At 42.6% G+C, this 14,561-nt stretch overlaps 1 protein-coding gene across 3 annotated transcripts in view; it reads left to right on the top strand.

Moving 5' to 3' along the window:
* The window catches only part of Ser (protein serrate), a 109,641-nt gene that overhangs the window by 58,549 nt on the left and 36,531 nt on the right, over window positions 1-14,561 (top strand). Inside the window, exon 1 of one of the 3 annotated variants that reach the window (XM_072890992.1) lies at window positions 8,534-10,173. The exons of 1 other annotated variant lie outside the window; for it this stretch is intronic. In XM_072890992.1, the coding sequence (XP_072747093.1) occupies window positions 10,126-10,173 (48 nt within the window). In that variant the 5' untranslated portion in view covers window positions 8,534-10,125. One more of the 3 variants, XM_072890990.1, reaches the window with a different exon arrangement.

The raw sequence follows: 14,561 nt of genomic DNA, 5'->3' as shown, positions 1-14,561 counted from the left end.
TCGAGAAACATGTATTCTCTTACATAAGTTCAATCCCCACGATTCGCACGCGCGCCCTCAAGCATCGCGTTGTTCGAGAGTCCCTCGACCGATCGGTTTCGAAAATAAAATTCAATAGAATTCGCTTCTCTTTCGCAACGCGCAGGACTGCGCAGGACTGCGCTTCGTCAACGCCGAAATTGCACGAAATGCACGAGAATAAGCGTTCGCGTTAATAAGCGATCGCGCGGTCTAACTCGACGAAACCCACAGAGTTTTCACCTGGGGAGGAGAAGCGGGGCAGGTTCGTCGAGCCGACTGAACGCTCAATTTTCTGAGCGGGATAACGATCGGGCCCGGGGTACGAGGGAGTCTAAGAACTCTGTCCGTAATTGACAGGTGACTCCTTCCATCGTCGACGTAGCGCAGGTTAGCCCTTAAACCTGGAAATCTTCAGCCGGTCCCTAATAACTGTGGGAGCCTCTGCCATCCTCTCACTTCTACCCATCACGTTTCTACTCTCCTCTCTTTCTTCTCCCGACTTGTTTTTCTTTTTTTTCCGGTCCTCTCACTTTCGTTCGCGGCTTTCGCTCTCTCCTCAATGGTTGGTCCCTATAGGCGTTAAACGGATTTCGATAAGTTTTCGTTAGCGACAGGTAGGAAAGACACCTGTTGATCCCCGCCTTAACACAACCGTCTCCATTCATGCGAGAGTGTACGGCATCTCACCTCGTTAAGAACCACCTTGCTCGTTCCCAATATTTCACAGCAGTGGCATCTACAGTTTTACAACAGGAAAGGATCCTCTAGACTCTAGAAAATCGACATCTCTCGAAACTAATGAGATCTTAACTAAATTGAAATAGAACGTCAATGTTGATCGCTTATCTGTATCTATACAATTTTGCATTTTTGCATTCTTTATGATGGTAATCTATAACCCTTATTGTTAGGGAGAAACGCATAAAATTAATTACCTCGAATATTTACAATATAATTATCTTGAAAATTAATATTTATTTATATTGAAATTAACAGGGAGGAAAGAGAAGAGGATATGTCAAAATATATTTTTCTTTAAATTCCTTCCCGTGTATTTTTAATTTTATTTAAAAGTAGGTATGTGTATCATAGAGTGTTTTTTTTTTTTTTTTCTAACTCAGCGATTTAATAAACTTGAAAAAATTCCGACTAATTTACCAGTTTTTATAAAGTGAATGGCTCTTAAAATTTAATTCCAAGGGTTAATTTGCAAAAGATTAAAAAAGCATTATCGTATCATAGCAGCTGCAAGGACACTGGGTGCTGTTCACAGTTCTAACGATCGTATACGAAAGCCGCCAGACGCCAGAGGACCGTGAGCATCGTCAGAGTGGACCGAACGACGGGCCTCGTTCCCGGCGGGATAGATTAGATAGGTCCTTACTCGAATTTTTACTTCGATCCCCGCGCGATTGTTTAATTTAATGAGCACAATATGCATATCGAGGACGGTGGCGGGCGTCTCGTGGGGTAGATGTAGATGCCCGTCGGCGGTCCAGTGGCGTCGTGGTGCGCAAGAACCTTTATTCTTATCTCGAGCTTTTTTTTTAACATTAATTAACTCGGCCCAGGCTTATCGTGGGGGCTTCACTGACCCAACGTTAAACCGACCGGAGGCCCACACACGCAAAGTGTGTGCGCGCACACTTGTGTAAAAAGGGCCCGTGCCACGCGTGTGCGTGCTGTGCTGTGACTCGCCAGTGCAGAAAATTGAACGATCACCCTCTGCGCGCTCCGCTTCGTCTCATCGGCGTCATTCGATTATTACACGCCCAAATATCTGTGCCCGCCTCCTCTTAAGACTGCAATAAAAAGCAGCGATCCGCGATGCGCTTCGCCGAGGGGCGGCGAGGCTTATTTTCGCGATCCTGTTCCGATGCCAGAAACTCTCACACGGGACGATAATTATAATTTTTTCTGGAACCAATCGCGTCCCGCGCCCTCCCCCTCGCCCCCCTTCTTCACTAAAGCCGGGGATTGCGTAGTCGAATATTAATTACCTCGCTAATAACATTTTACCTCGTTACGATCGGCGTGCGCGAAGGGGATGATAACAAAAACAAGCGCCGCACAGCCAGCGGCCGCTGTTACGCAATCTATATTTGGACACGGTTGGGAATGGACCCACCGGTTAATTGATAGAACGTAACTGGAGTTAAAAAGAAACTGATTTCTCGCATATGGAATAACGTCATATTTTTTTTTTTTTTTTTTTTTTTCAGCCGATTGATTAACGGCTCGCGTCCGACCGTAAATGGAATGCGCGTTGATTTTTCTCATCTTACTCGCGCAGTGAAATGGCGCGCGTTTACTCGGAACGATAAATCTCTTTTATCCCTTCATTCGTTTATACATCTTCGTACTGACTGTTCGCGTCTAATCGTTATTGACAACGTCACTGAATTAACGGTACGCCGCATATCCTTACACTTTTCCGTTGTGACTACCAATACATCTTTTAAAAGGATGAATTGGAAGCACTGAATCGTACATCATAAGACGTGATGATCTATCAAGTATTAGTTAAGTAGATATGCACATGCAACAAGGTATTTATGAGGAATATTATGGGAATGTATGACATATTATTGATCTCCACAGAATTAAATGAGGAAATGGAATTACGATAGGATATACGTGTTCAAAATAGATATAAGATGAAAAAGGGAAATAGAAAAGAGTTAATTATTTTTCTTAAAATTATATTTATTAAAGAATTTAGATTGACAATATATGAAATTTTAACATTTTCTTGTAAAATATATATTATATATTATTCATATCTAAATATGAAAATGAAAATGAAATACACTTGCAAATAATAATTTAAATTACTAGGAAACTTTTAATATATACCATATATATCACTGATTTTCTGAAATTGTATTCTTGCGAGATTGTTATCAGAAATAAAAATATTCAGTTTTGCATTGCTTCTAAAGTACTTTTACTTTTATTCGCAATTCTTATTCAGCTGCAATCTTCGCGACCGCCTCTAATTATTAAATAAGATGTTGAGTGAATAATGAACAGAGAAAGTTTTGCTTTATTTTACGGTGCTCGTCGAAGCACCGCTAATTACGCGCGTTCGCCGTAAAATTTGCATGCCGATTCGCTAATTCGTTTCGTTCGGCGAGAACTTGCATAATTTCGCAGACAGGGAAGAGTAACGACGCGCTCGTCTAGGTTCTCGTGACTACGTAACGGGCATACTTGCTTTCAGCAACAATTAGCGAGGCGTCAAAAGGACACCTGACGGGTATTCGCGGGATAACGGAACCGGGGAAACCGAGCTATCTCCGAGTTCACGACACGCCTGCGAATCTGTCCATATGTCCAGCATATGTCCAGACGTTTTAAAATTCTAGCGGAATCTTGAAGCAATATTATAAATTTTCCTTATCTCGCACAGATAATTAGTATGACTGACTAAATGAATATTTCCGATCATAGAACTATATGTCTCGTACACTTCTTGATAACTGAGTTTAGATAGATAGATGGAGATTTTTTAAAAATTAGATAAAAATCTATGTCGTAAAATATATATTTATCGAATATAGTATGAGCTTGATAATACAATAGCTTATGTAGAAATTACGATCGAGGCGATTGTGCAAAAAAAAAAAAAAAAAAAAAAAAAAAAAAAAACTTGATAAATATTTAATTATCGCACGTAATTACTCAACTCGGAACGTTTACATCAGTTTTATAAGAAAGTAAGAGTACGTAAGAAGCTTGTGTCCTCGAGGCACGCCGCGGATGCAGCCGCGTTCGGAGCAACGTACGGCTGCGGTCCAGGTGGAATCTGGTATCTATAGTCATCCGACGAATGCCTGAAGAAAGATCATTAAAATCTTCCTGCGTGTATATACACTCGGCGCGGTTTGCGCCCCGTCGCGTATCCATTACACCTCCTGCTTTCGCAAAGGCCCTTCTGAAAGCTAACGTAAATTCATGAATAAGGAAAATAGAAGGCAAGGAGAATAATATGCCTAGAATTCTATCGACGACACGCGTACGAAAACTATGCGGATTCCGCCGTAAAAATATTTCTTCGAAAAGCCCATGTATACGTATGTATACGTATGTATACGTATATAAATACTATAGATAATAACACGCGCATACCGCTCGTTTATCTAACCAATGATCCTGATAAGCTGGAATGACTCGAGAAAGGGAAATCTGATAAGAAGGAAAGCGGTGGAGCAAAAAAGATGACTTTGATTTTTTCATTTCTTGCCGCGACTACGTCTTCACAACATCAAAATATTCACGATCGTCGGGGACCAGAGCCTACATAATCCTCAGTTCCATTTGAGCCGGATTATTAAAAGCGCTCCGGCTAATTCGGAAGAATCTCTTGAAAGAGAGATCGAGACCGTGAGGAAGCCACTGAACGTGTTGGAATTGCCGGTAGGGGATCTCTTAACGAACGAACGGGCTGGCGAAACGTGTGAGAATCGCAAGAATAAAGCGAGGTGCGAGAAGCTGCAGACTTAAATGCCCTTATTACAAGCCCTCGTATTTTTTGCATCGTGTCGATTCACGCGCGTACCAAAAATCTACACGTTTTCTCGTCCGCTTACCGCCATAATCCCCCGGTCCGGTCGCGGCCCAGGCTCTTAAGAGAGCGAGAGCGAGAGCGAGAGCGAGAGCGAGAGCGAGAGAGAGAGAGAGAGAGAGAGAGAGAGAGAGAGAGAGAGAGAGAGAGAGAGAGAGAGAGAGAGAGAGAGAGAGACTAAAGGAAAAAAGAGAAGAGAAAAGGACGAGCTATCCAGCAAATTCGAAACGATCTCACGACACGGAGAAGACATGGAAGAGACGAGAGGAGGATGAGCACGGCAGCAACGGCAGCATATCAGGCAGCACAGGTGGAATCTGGTATCTGGCTCTCAGAGAGCTCGACTCCGGCTACAGCCGAGGCAAGTGGTAAGAGGTAAGAGGCAAGAGGCGAGGGGAGAGAACCGCACCTAAACACCCTTGCGTGTACGCTCGCTCTCTCGCGCGTTTTCCTCATCCATCCAGGGAGAACGCGTGTGCGTTTCACCTCGTCTTTGCTCCCTCGCGAAAGACTCCCCGAGAGACTCTCGCGTCTTTCTCCCCGCTCCTCTTGCGTCTCTGTAATAATGTGCTCACATATTGGAGTACCTGAGAGGAGTACCGAGGGCGACGAGTCCGGTGGACCTCGAGGTGGACCGACCGTACCTCGTGTACGTACGAGCTGCATGTGCAGACGTGTGCGTAAAACGTGCCTACATGCCCACGGCGGTAATAAGAGAAAATAAGTAAAACCCTAAGGTACGAACCGGAGGGGGCATAGGGCGGGTTGGCAGCGTTGCGCGGCACAGCCAGAGAAAGGAGGAAGGAGAGAGAAGGAGAGGTGGAGAGAGGCAAAGAAGGAGGTGAACCTGTTCCCGAGGGAGTTCCTTGACCCTCGGGGGGGGGGGGCACACTCTCTTGTGAGCTTTCGAGAGATGCGAGAAGCCAACGGAGAGTAGCCACCATAATGCCCGCCGGCTAACTCGAGGCCCTCAAGTCCTCCGAGACGAGGAAAAGAGAAACACTGAAAGAGAGAGAAAGAGAAAGATAAAAGGTACGAACGAGAGCGAGAAGAACGACTAGTTGGAAGAAGAAGACGAAGGATAGCAGACGAAGCGAGACGGAGAGAAGGATAAAAGCAGCGAGATTGCAGTGAACAGGAGAAAGAAAGAGAGAGAGAGAGAGAGAGAGAGAGAGAGAGAGAGAGAGAGAGAGAGAGAGAGAGAGAGAGAAAACGACGGTAAACGTAGACCAAGCAGCATCCCACTACCGATGTCCGCCCATGTGGACCACGGTACACCATACAGCTACGCTACCACACCGGGTTCGTGTGTGTCGTTGGATCCGAGAGACTACCGCCGAACAGAAAGAGAGAATAGATATGACCCCACCGCGTACCGTCCGTTACAGGCTCTTTCAGCCAAGATGAGCCACACCGCCGCGCCGTCGTAATGATTGTGCGAATCGATAATGGCGCGGACGTCGTGAAATTTTATTTCCAAGATTAAGGCTCTCTCGAATATTTATTAACTTAATCTCATTAACCTATTAGGTTTTTTTTATAAATATATATTATTTTATTTTTTTTTTGTTTTGTTTAGGAAAAATTTTCATTCACTATTATCATTTATGTAAATTTTTATCATACTTAAGCATTTATATATAATTTTACTTAATTAAAATATAAGCGCCATTTCTCATTCTCTCGTAATTCCTGTTTAATCTTCTTATCGGCTTCTGATCGATCTGCGAAAATGCTGAACGTAATACTGTGCATTTAGTAGTGTTTGTAACAAAGTCTTGCAAGTTAATAATAATGGGAAAGACAATCGTTAACCTTTTGTATAGCCATAAAAATTAATTTAAGATTCTAAAAAGTCAAAAAATATAGTCATTCTTTTGTTCATCGTAACAAGAAATGTTTCGGATGATTTAACTGTAATGTTCCTGAGCGATTCGAAATTTTGATAGCTTTGATAAACGTCACATACGTCTAACAGTAACATCTAATTTCCAAGCAAAACGTGGTCGCGTGTTAATCGGCGCATTTATAATTTTCCGATTACCAGATGCCGCGTCACGTAAGGTGACACGCATCGTTATTATGTTGTTCTTGAAAGGAGATCAGCAAAGAGGTTTCTCATTGCGACGATAATTTATAGCCGTTTAACTCTTGGCTCGGCTTCTCAGTTCGCACGATACTCCCGACACGCGAATTACGTGGAACGGTATATACTGTATGTGTATATGGGGCAGAAATTCAATGACGATCCGCGGCGACGACGATCTCTCTTTTTTTTTTCTCTTTCTTCGAAGAGCGAGAGATGGCCCGCTAGCTACATAATGACGGTGGACACGCGACAGGACTTATCCATTATTCATCGTCCGAAATCTCTCATTCTTCGTGAATATATATAATTTCGTTCTCTACTAATCAGGGTAGCCTACCGGGAACTCATTTTTCGTTCTGATACACATAGTCGAGCTTTCAAATACGAGAATTATTAGTGACATTTAACCGTTTTCTTATCTCTGTGAAAAGAGATGACCAATTTGCCAAGAATAATTTTTCCCTGGGATATTTTGTGTCTCGTTGAGTTGCACATTTCTTTGTGGTTCTTTCCCGTTTTTCAAATTGATACATACAAAACATCTCGAAAGATCAGGCATTAATCCTTTAAAAGATAAATTTTATTACTTATGTCAGTGCAAATTTTTAAGTAAATTTGGACGTCAAGAAAATAATATATTAGATCAGTATTTGTGTGTGAATTTTCTCTAATTTTAGCTTTTGTCATTTACTTTCCATGTTTATGGTTTAAATATAAACGTAATTCTCCTCTCATTTTCCCATAATTCCGTTATTATCGTGTACACAGTATTTTGCCAGTCTTGTTTAATTAGTTAATTGATTAATATGTACGAGTCTGATGGTATCTCACGAAGCTCATAATTCCCTGGCGTAATAAACACGTTTCATTAGTGTATAAAATTAAAACGTGTAAAGTTTTATATATATATATATATATATATATATATATATATATATATATATTACGCTGTTTCATAGATCAAAGTCGCATACTAATTATCCGAATTCAAATCGAAGTCGATGTCGGTATCGTTTATCGCGCTCAATAATCCGCGACGAGCGGTCGTTTCTCGTGGCATTAACAAAATTCATATCACTCCCAGCGATGCAGCGATGCGGTGATGCAATCCGCCGCGGCTGGGTGCCCCGCAAAATTCATATCACGAGGGTCGGTCGGTGCACGCTCTGTAAGCCACGCGTTCTCGCCTGGATCGCCAGAGAAGAGGTGAGAATACACAACCGAGACTCGTCGCTCGTGATGAAATCGATTGTAAGAAACCGTATATACGCTCGGCCGTTCTCGTGTTCAAGCTCTCGGGCCTCGGGCCTCGGGCCTCGGGCCTCGGGTCTCGGGCCTCGGGCCCAGCATCCCGGCGCGAGGGGCACAAGTGTACGTCGTCGTGTAATGCCTCATAGAAAGGCAAGAGAGAGCAAAGAGCCCTCGAGATGTTCGCGACACGCACACACGTAACCACGTGTATGCGCGAGCGAACAAACGCGGCCCGATGCACACGCACGTGCGCTATGCGAGAGGCTAAGAGAGAGGTAAAGGAGTTAGCAGACAAGAAGAGAGAGAAAAGGAGACTGCTTTCGTGAACGTGTGTGTGATGCGGCAAAGCGATGCGGGAGTTGGAGAAAGAGAGGACTCTCCGCGTGGATGCGAGCTGCGAGCTTCAGCGCGGGATGAACGACGAACGACGAACGACGAACGACGAACGTAAGGGTAAGGGTAAGGGTAAGGGGATCCTCCGCGCTCCCGGAGGTGGAATGACTGCGGAGGGGGAGCACAATCGGTGGGAGAGTGGGAGAAGCCGCGGCGCTCGAGGGTGGGGTGGGGTGGGGGGGGGGGCAGGCCCGCAGGCCGGCCTGCGGCCTGCGGCTTCGAGATTCGAGAGCTTCGACTCCAGTATCCCCGGAGCGACCGAGTCGTGTGTTCCGCGAAGTTTGCTGTGTTTCGTGCTCCAGCGTGCGCGCCCGATACAGTGGTAAAAGCGCGCGCGCGCGCCGACACGTACACGCACACACGCACACGCACACGCACACACACACGCACACATACGTACCGGCTACTAAGCGGCGTATGTTTGTGTTGACACGTACACGGACACGACGCTCTGCACACGTCGCAACATTACGTTCCCGCCGTTCGCCAGACACGTGCATACACCTGTCGCGGCGGCACAAACGCAGCGGAACACGACGCGTGTTTGCAACTTGTGTGAACAAAAGTGTCACTCGTCTCGTCCCACACGGATTCTCGGAGAAATCGTTTCTGCGGAAAGGAGAATTCAGGATAGTTATTCGCGTGTGAATAAGTGAATCGTGCGGCCGACGAATTTTCACGATAAACAAAGTTCAATCATTGAAGTTTTCGATTCCGTGAAGTTACCTTGCCGTTACTCGCGCATCGAGGATTGTTACACGTACGTACGACGTACGAGTGAAATTAAGTTGATAGTTTGAGCTTCGTGCTTCGTGTCGTCTTTCACATTCACATATTACGACATGTTTAAGGATTAAAGTAATCGACGAAGAAGCAACGTCGGATTTAATCGCAAACTGTGTCCGAGAAGGAAGAGAGAGAGAGAGAGAGAGAGAGAGAGAGAGTGTATGCGCGACGCTATTAACGCTCTTCGGACCGATTTCTATGAACTCGTCGGTGGATTCCCTCGTACGCGCAACACGTGCTGGACATCGCGGCTCGTGCCTCGAGTCGAGAAAAGCAGGTGCCGAGTATCACGCGTCGAACTTTCGCGGGCGCCGTCGCTTTCTCCTCACCGACGAATTCGGAGCCGTCACCGAGTCCGATCTTCTCCGAATGTATAAACCGATTCGTGGAACGAAGAAAGACGAGTTTAGTTTCGCGTAAAAACCGCTTTTCAGCGCGCGAGTGAATCGAAGGAAGAAATACGCGAGAGAAAAGAAAAGAGGCTCGGGCGAGTATTATTCGAAAGGTATCTTTGGCGTCGTGAAGGTGGAGGAGCCTAACCTCGTTCTCGTCGCTTTTGTTGACGAGGATCCATTCGGATCTCTCGGTTTCTCCTCGAAGACTCGGAATCGACGTGCGCGCGCGCGCGCGCGCGTGAATTCTTCGGTTACCAAGTGTCAACGAGTGTTCAGTGTTCAGAGCGGTCAGAGAAAAAGAATCGTCCCTCCACGCGGAGGACAGGCCAGTGGATTTTCGGTGTTGGTGCGCGGACCGGAAGGATCTGCGGTGTGCAGTGTGCCGATAATAGCAATCGATAATATTCGGTGAGAGTGGTGAGAGAAAGAGAACGAGAACGAGAGGGAGAGGGAGAGGGAGAGGGAGAGGGAGAGGGATACGCGCTAACGACAGCAAGAGGACAACGGAGGGCAACCTCGGCACCTCGGCACCTCGGCGGAAGAGTGCTCGGTGGAGCGGCCGAGGAGGAGCGCGGGGATATCGGTGATATGCGGTAGTCGAGGGGGATTCCCCAGGGAGAGACATGAGGGCGGCCGCCGCCTACGTCCTGTTCCTTGCCCACCTCATACAGGTACGCGTCGCGACGCATGTCGCTTCTTTCTCTCTCATTCGCTATACTTTATCGTGTATTTTCCTCTTTAAGCGACTCGTGCAAATACGATCGACTTAATCTCGGAATAGATAAGTAGACTGATATACATGTATAATAATAAATCATCTGTAGAATAGAGTGAGTAAATATCGTTTTTTCACAGAAGAAAATCAAAATCGCCACGTAATTAAATTCATTCATTTTGTATTTGTGAATCTGCAAAGTAGATGTACAATAAATATAAATTTATCATTTTATCGTGAGTGTAAAGGGATAAAGAAAAATATATACATATTTCAAAAATCAAACTTTTAAACAAGTGACTTTACATTCACATGTACATATATCAAAATAACTGACACAATGAGACATCTCCAATATCATTTCGTGCGGCTTAGTAACGTAAACTCTACATTTATTGCAACATCTTTTAATGCAAACATTTTTTGGTATTTAAAAAAGCACAGCATGCGAGAAGATCGTTAGTGCTATTTGTACTCATAATCAGCGCGCACTTTTTACTCTTCGCGAACGACGGCGACGGCGACGGCGACGGTTTCCGCGGTCGTTAAGACATGATTACATTGCATTAACGTTGTACAATACTCTCTCTCTTTCTCTCTCTTTCTCTCTCTTTCTCTCTCTTGATCGATCGATCGATCGATCGATCGTTCGCGGTAAAGTTTCAACTTTTGAACAACAAGTCGAGTGAAAAATGTGCCGTTCTTTCGTTTCGCGCTCAACGAGTCGGCGACAACGAGTGAGATCGAAGGGAAAAAGTCAATGCGGCGCGGCGGTACAAGTGGTATTCGAACAGGTGATGCAAGCACTCAGCGCAGCGTGCATACATACATATGTGTATACCCCGGAGCCACATGTACCATTCGTAAAAATAAACAGTTGCGACAGGCGCGGCCATTACGATGTATTTGTGTGCAATTGAAGCTTCTCTTATTACGCGTTTACCAACTAGATATTTTTCGCTCATGGCTAATATAAACGCGCAGCTTGAATCAATATTTCCTTTTATTGCATACGCAATAGTTGTACCACAAAAAAGTAACAGTTAATTGCTGTGAATCTAACGTTCCAATGACATATTTATAATACCTTATTTATTACATTTATTACATTAATGATTTACTTGAGATAAAGCTGTATTTATCTTGCTATATTTCGATGTGCGATATAATTACAACGTCTTGCTAAAACGAATGTCGGACGGGACGAATATCAGTCAATGACTCTGGGATATTATATAGTACTATTGTATACATATATATCTTAGTTCTCTCTTTATTGGACATAATAATAATGTAATAGGCAGCACCTGTGCTCTTTCGATCTACTAAAATACCATCTCGTTACCGCTATGATTTAAACAAGATCCGCTGATGACGTCGCGATCGTGTGTCGGAAGTTAATTTGCAATGTGTATATAAATATATACTCGTATGTGAGATTTCCATACTGGCCTCGATCATTATAGATCACTGCGATCTCAGTGTGCACTGTTGGCTCCTTTCGAATGCTCACCGTTTATACCGCTTGTTGCATCATCGTACAAGGTGCTATCGTACGTAATGCAGCATCTGCGACGCGAGGCCGTTCTCACGTACGTGTTTTCATCTCACACTCTTCCGCCTTGTAGGACAATCAGTGATACAAAGCTGTTTTATGTAAAGATAAAAAACTAGTGAATCTTATAAATATATGATTATCACATTTATTTTTTTATTTCTAAATTTAAATTTAACATACCTATGCCAGCGCTAAATAACTTTGTTTAATATTGTAGACGTTGTGTGGTGATTAATGTATTTGAAAAATGTGTCTAGTTTATTTTCAATTAACGATATGTATGCACATTTAAATTCTATATACGAGAAATATTTTAAATATTCATCATAATTTTGCTAAAAAATGTTTAATCTATAATTAATGATATAAAAATATATAATGAAATATTTCTCATAAATCTATATGAATTCAATTATAATATTTAATAATCTATAATTTCTTAAAGTTTTCTGGAAGTCTATATTGTTTATTATTTTTATATGTATCGGTAAATAGTTGTTTGTTACATAATATATTCGACTTGTGAAAAAGAAACATACGCGATTTAATTATCTCTGATATTTAAATTACTTGCCGATATATTAGCATAACATGAATATAAATTATATAACCAGGTTAATTAATTAGAATGATTATTGCACTTATCAGAATCGCGCGCTGGTTAGGTTTCAATATTAATGTGTATAAAAAGCGATTATATATTAATGACATATATTAAAACAAATCAGCAGCAAACTGCTGTAAAGTGGAGCGATTAGATAAATAGACGCGAGAGAGGCAATGATTCATTCGATTTCGAGCAAGCAATTTATTAAATTATCTGTGCCCTTAGATATAGACGCGATAAAAAGTTCCCTCGTTTCTTTCTTATAAGACGTTTACTCTCTAAACGAAGTTAGACTTGTTCTTTGCAGAAATAGCACTTTGTAAAAATGACATTTGGTTCACATGTCAAACTTTAACTAGATTAATATACTTGAATTTACTTTGTAACATCAAACAACTGTAAATAAACTATATGTATATCAAACTGTCACTAGAAAAAAACTTTTAATTGTTCAAAGAATTAATATAATTGAGAGAAATTGTAGTATGGTATATTTTAAAGGTATTATAAAGATCAATAAAAAATGCAATCAAGTTTTATAGTAGCAAAAAATTTAATCCGTGATCAGAATACGCTTTTAATTAATTAAAATTTTACGGCGATATTGTCCTCGTAATCATTCCCGTTTTTACGTACTGCTACATATAACGTGTCGCTGGAGGACTATTCTTGTCTGTAACACGATTCTCTGCGGATTGCACAAGGATATGAGAGCGCGGCGCTACATCCTTCTCCTGTTCTCAGCCAAGAGAGATACATACTTAGGCCGTAAATATAGCTTTTTTGCGGATGTTGCCCCGTCACTTGCTTTATAATTTTCTTAGTGTGTCGTGTGTTCCTCTTGTATTACTTTCTCGGTTAATTTTGTCCAGAAACGATAATGTATGTGTACGCAATTTTCGTTATTGCTACAAATTCATATTCTCTATACACAGTGTCATCATAAATATTCTGTGACGACTGTCTTTTTTTTTTTTTTTTTTTTTTTTGGGTAATTCTATAAACTTTTTGAAATTAATTTTATACTTAATATTCAATTTGAGTTTGCATGAAATATGTAGTACTTTGTCCACGGGTTGTGCTTGTCACATGTCACCATTACATTGCATTAAGAATGTATGTTAATGTTGCAATTATATATGTTAATGTCAAACTCTATGCGGGCGTTCTTTCTTTGCATGAATTATAATGTGATTGTTCAGTCATTTATTGTGCTGGAAGCGCGTCGATATACATGCAGAATTTCATCATTCTATTGTTGATTGCAGCAGACGTGACTGTGAATTTGCGAAATGTATTAAATATTATCGAATTTTCAGAGCAATCTGTTAAATAATCGAGGACGAAACAATCAAGAGAAAATTCATAAAATATTAACACAAGCAGTTTACAGTTTTATTAAAAGTATATTATACTTTTTTTTAGTGGGGGGGGGGGGGGGGAGAGAGACAGTGCGTGTTAAAATAAAAATAATTACAACTTATTTCTTTCAAAGTTATCCCGTCGTTCCGCCATACATAATATCTCGAAGAGGAAAGAGCCCGAGAGGCACAATCATCGCGAAAATGATTAAATTATAAATATCAAATGTAAATTGCCGGGTTAAAGTATGATGCGTGTGTGTTGGCCGGCGAGAGGAGAGGCAAGCAAGCAAATCTACGCTTCCGTAACGATCGACAATTTCGGTCCAACCCGGCGAATAATGGGAGCTTAGGAGCCTCGCTCCGACCCGGAGTTACCGGGGGTCACCTCCTCTTCTGGCCCTCTCTCTTATAAACGACTTTCGAAGAACGGGCCGCGGTAGAGAAGAGAGGGTTCCCGCGCCATCCATCGTTCCCTCGATGATTTCGACCTAGTGCAATTAAGCGTCGCCGCCGCGCCGCGCCGCGCCGTTGCTGCCAAGCCGTGTTGCTCTCTTTCAATTACAGTCCGCGCGGAATTACCGTTATAACGCGCGATGCCTGACGCCGAAAAAAAATTTCCCGAAAGCGGTCCGAAGATTCTGCTGGCATATATGTAAATTCGTACCCGCGTATGTCCTCCATGGATGATATTCTTCCGCATGCTTGGTTTTAATTTAAAAACCATCAGGCGGCACTCTCGGTGTATCTCGTAACGTATAAAGCGAGAAACTGACCGTCGCACGTGGAGAAAAAAAATATCCAAGAGAAAGAGAATT

Source organism: Anoplolepis gracilipes, chromosome 4 (genome assembly GCF_047496725.1).
Source record: "Anoplolepis gracilipes chromosome 4, ASM4749672v1, whole genome shotgun sequence".
NCBI lineage: Eukaryota > Metazoa > Arthropoda > Insecta > Hymenoptera > Formicidae > Anoplolepis > Anoplolepis gracilipes.
The sequence above is the reverse complement of the archived record's forward strand: the minus strand, read 5'-3'. Positions and strand labels throughout refer to the sequence as shown.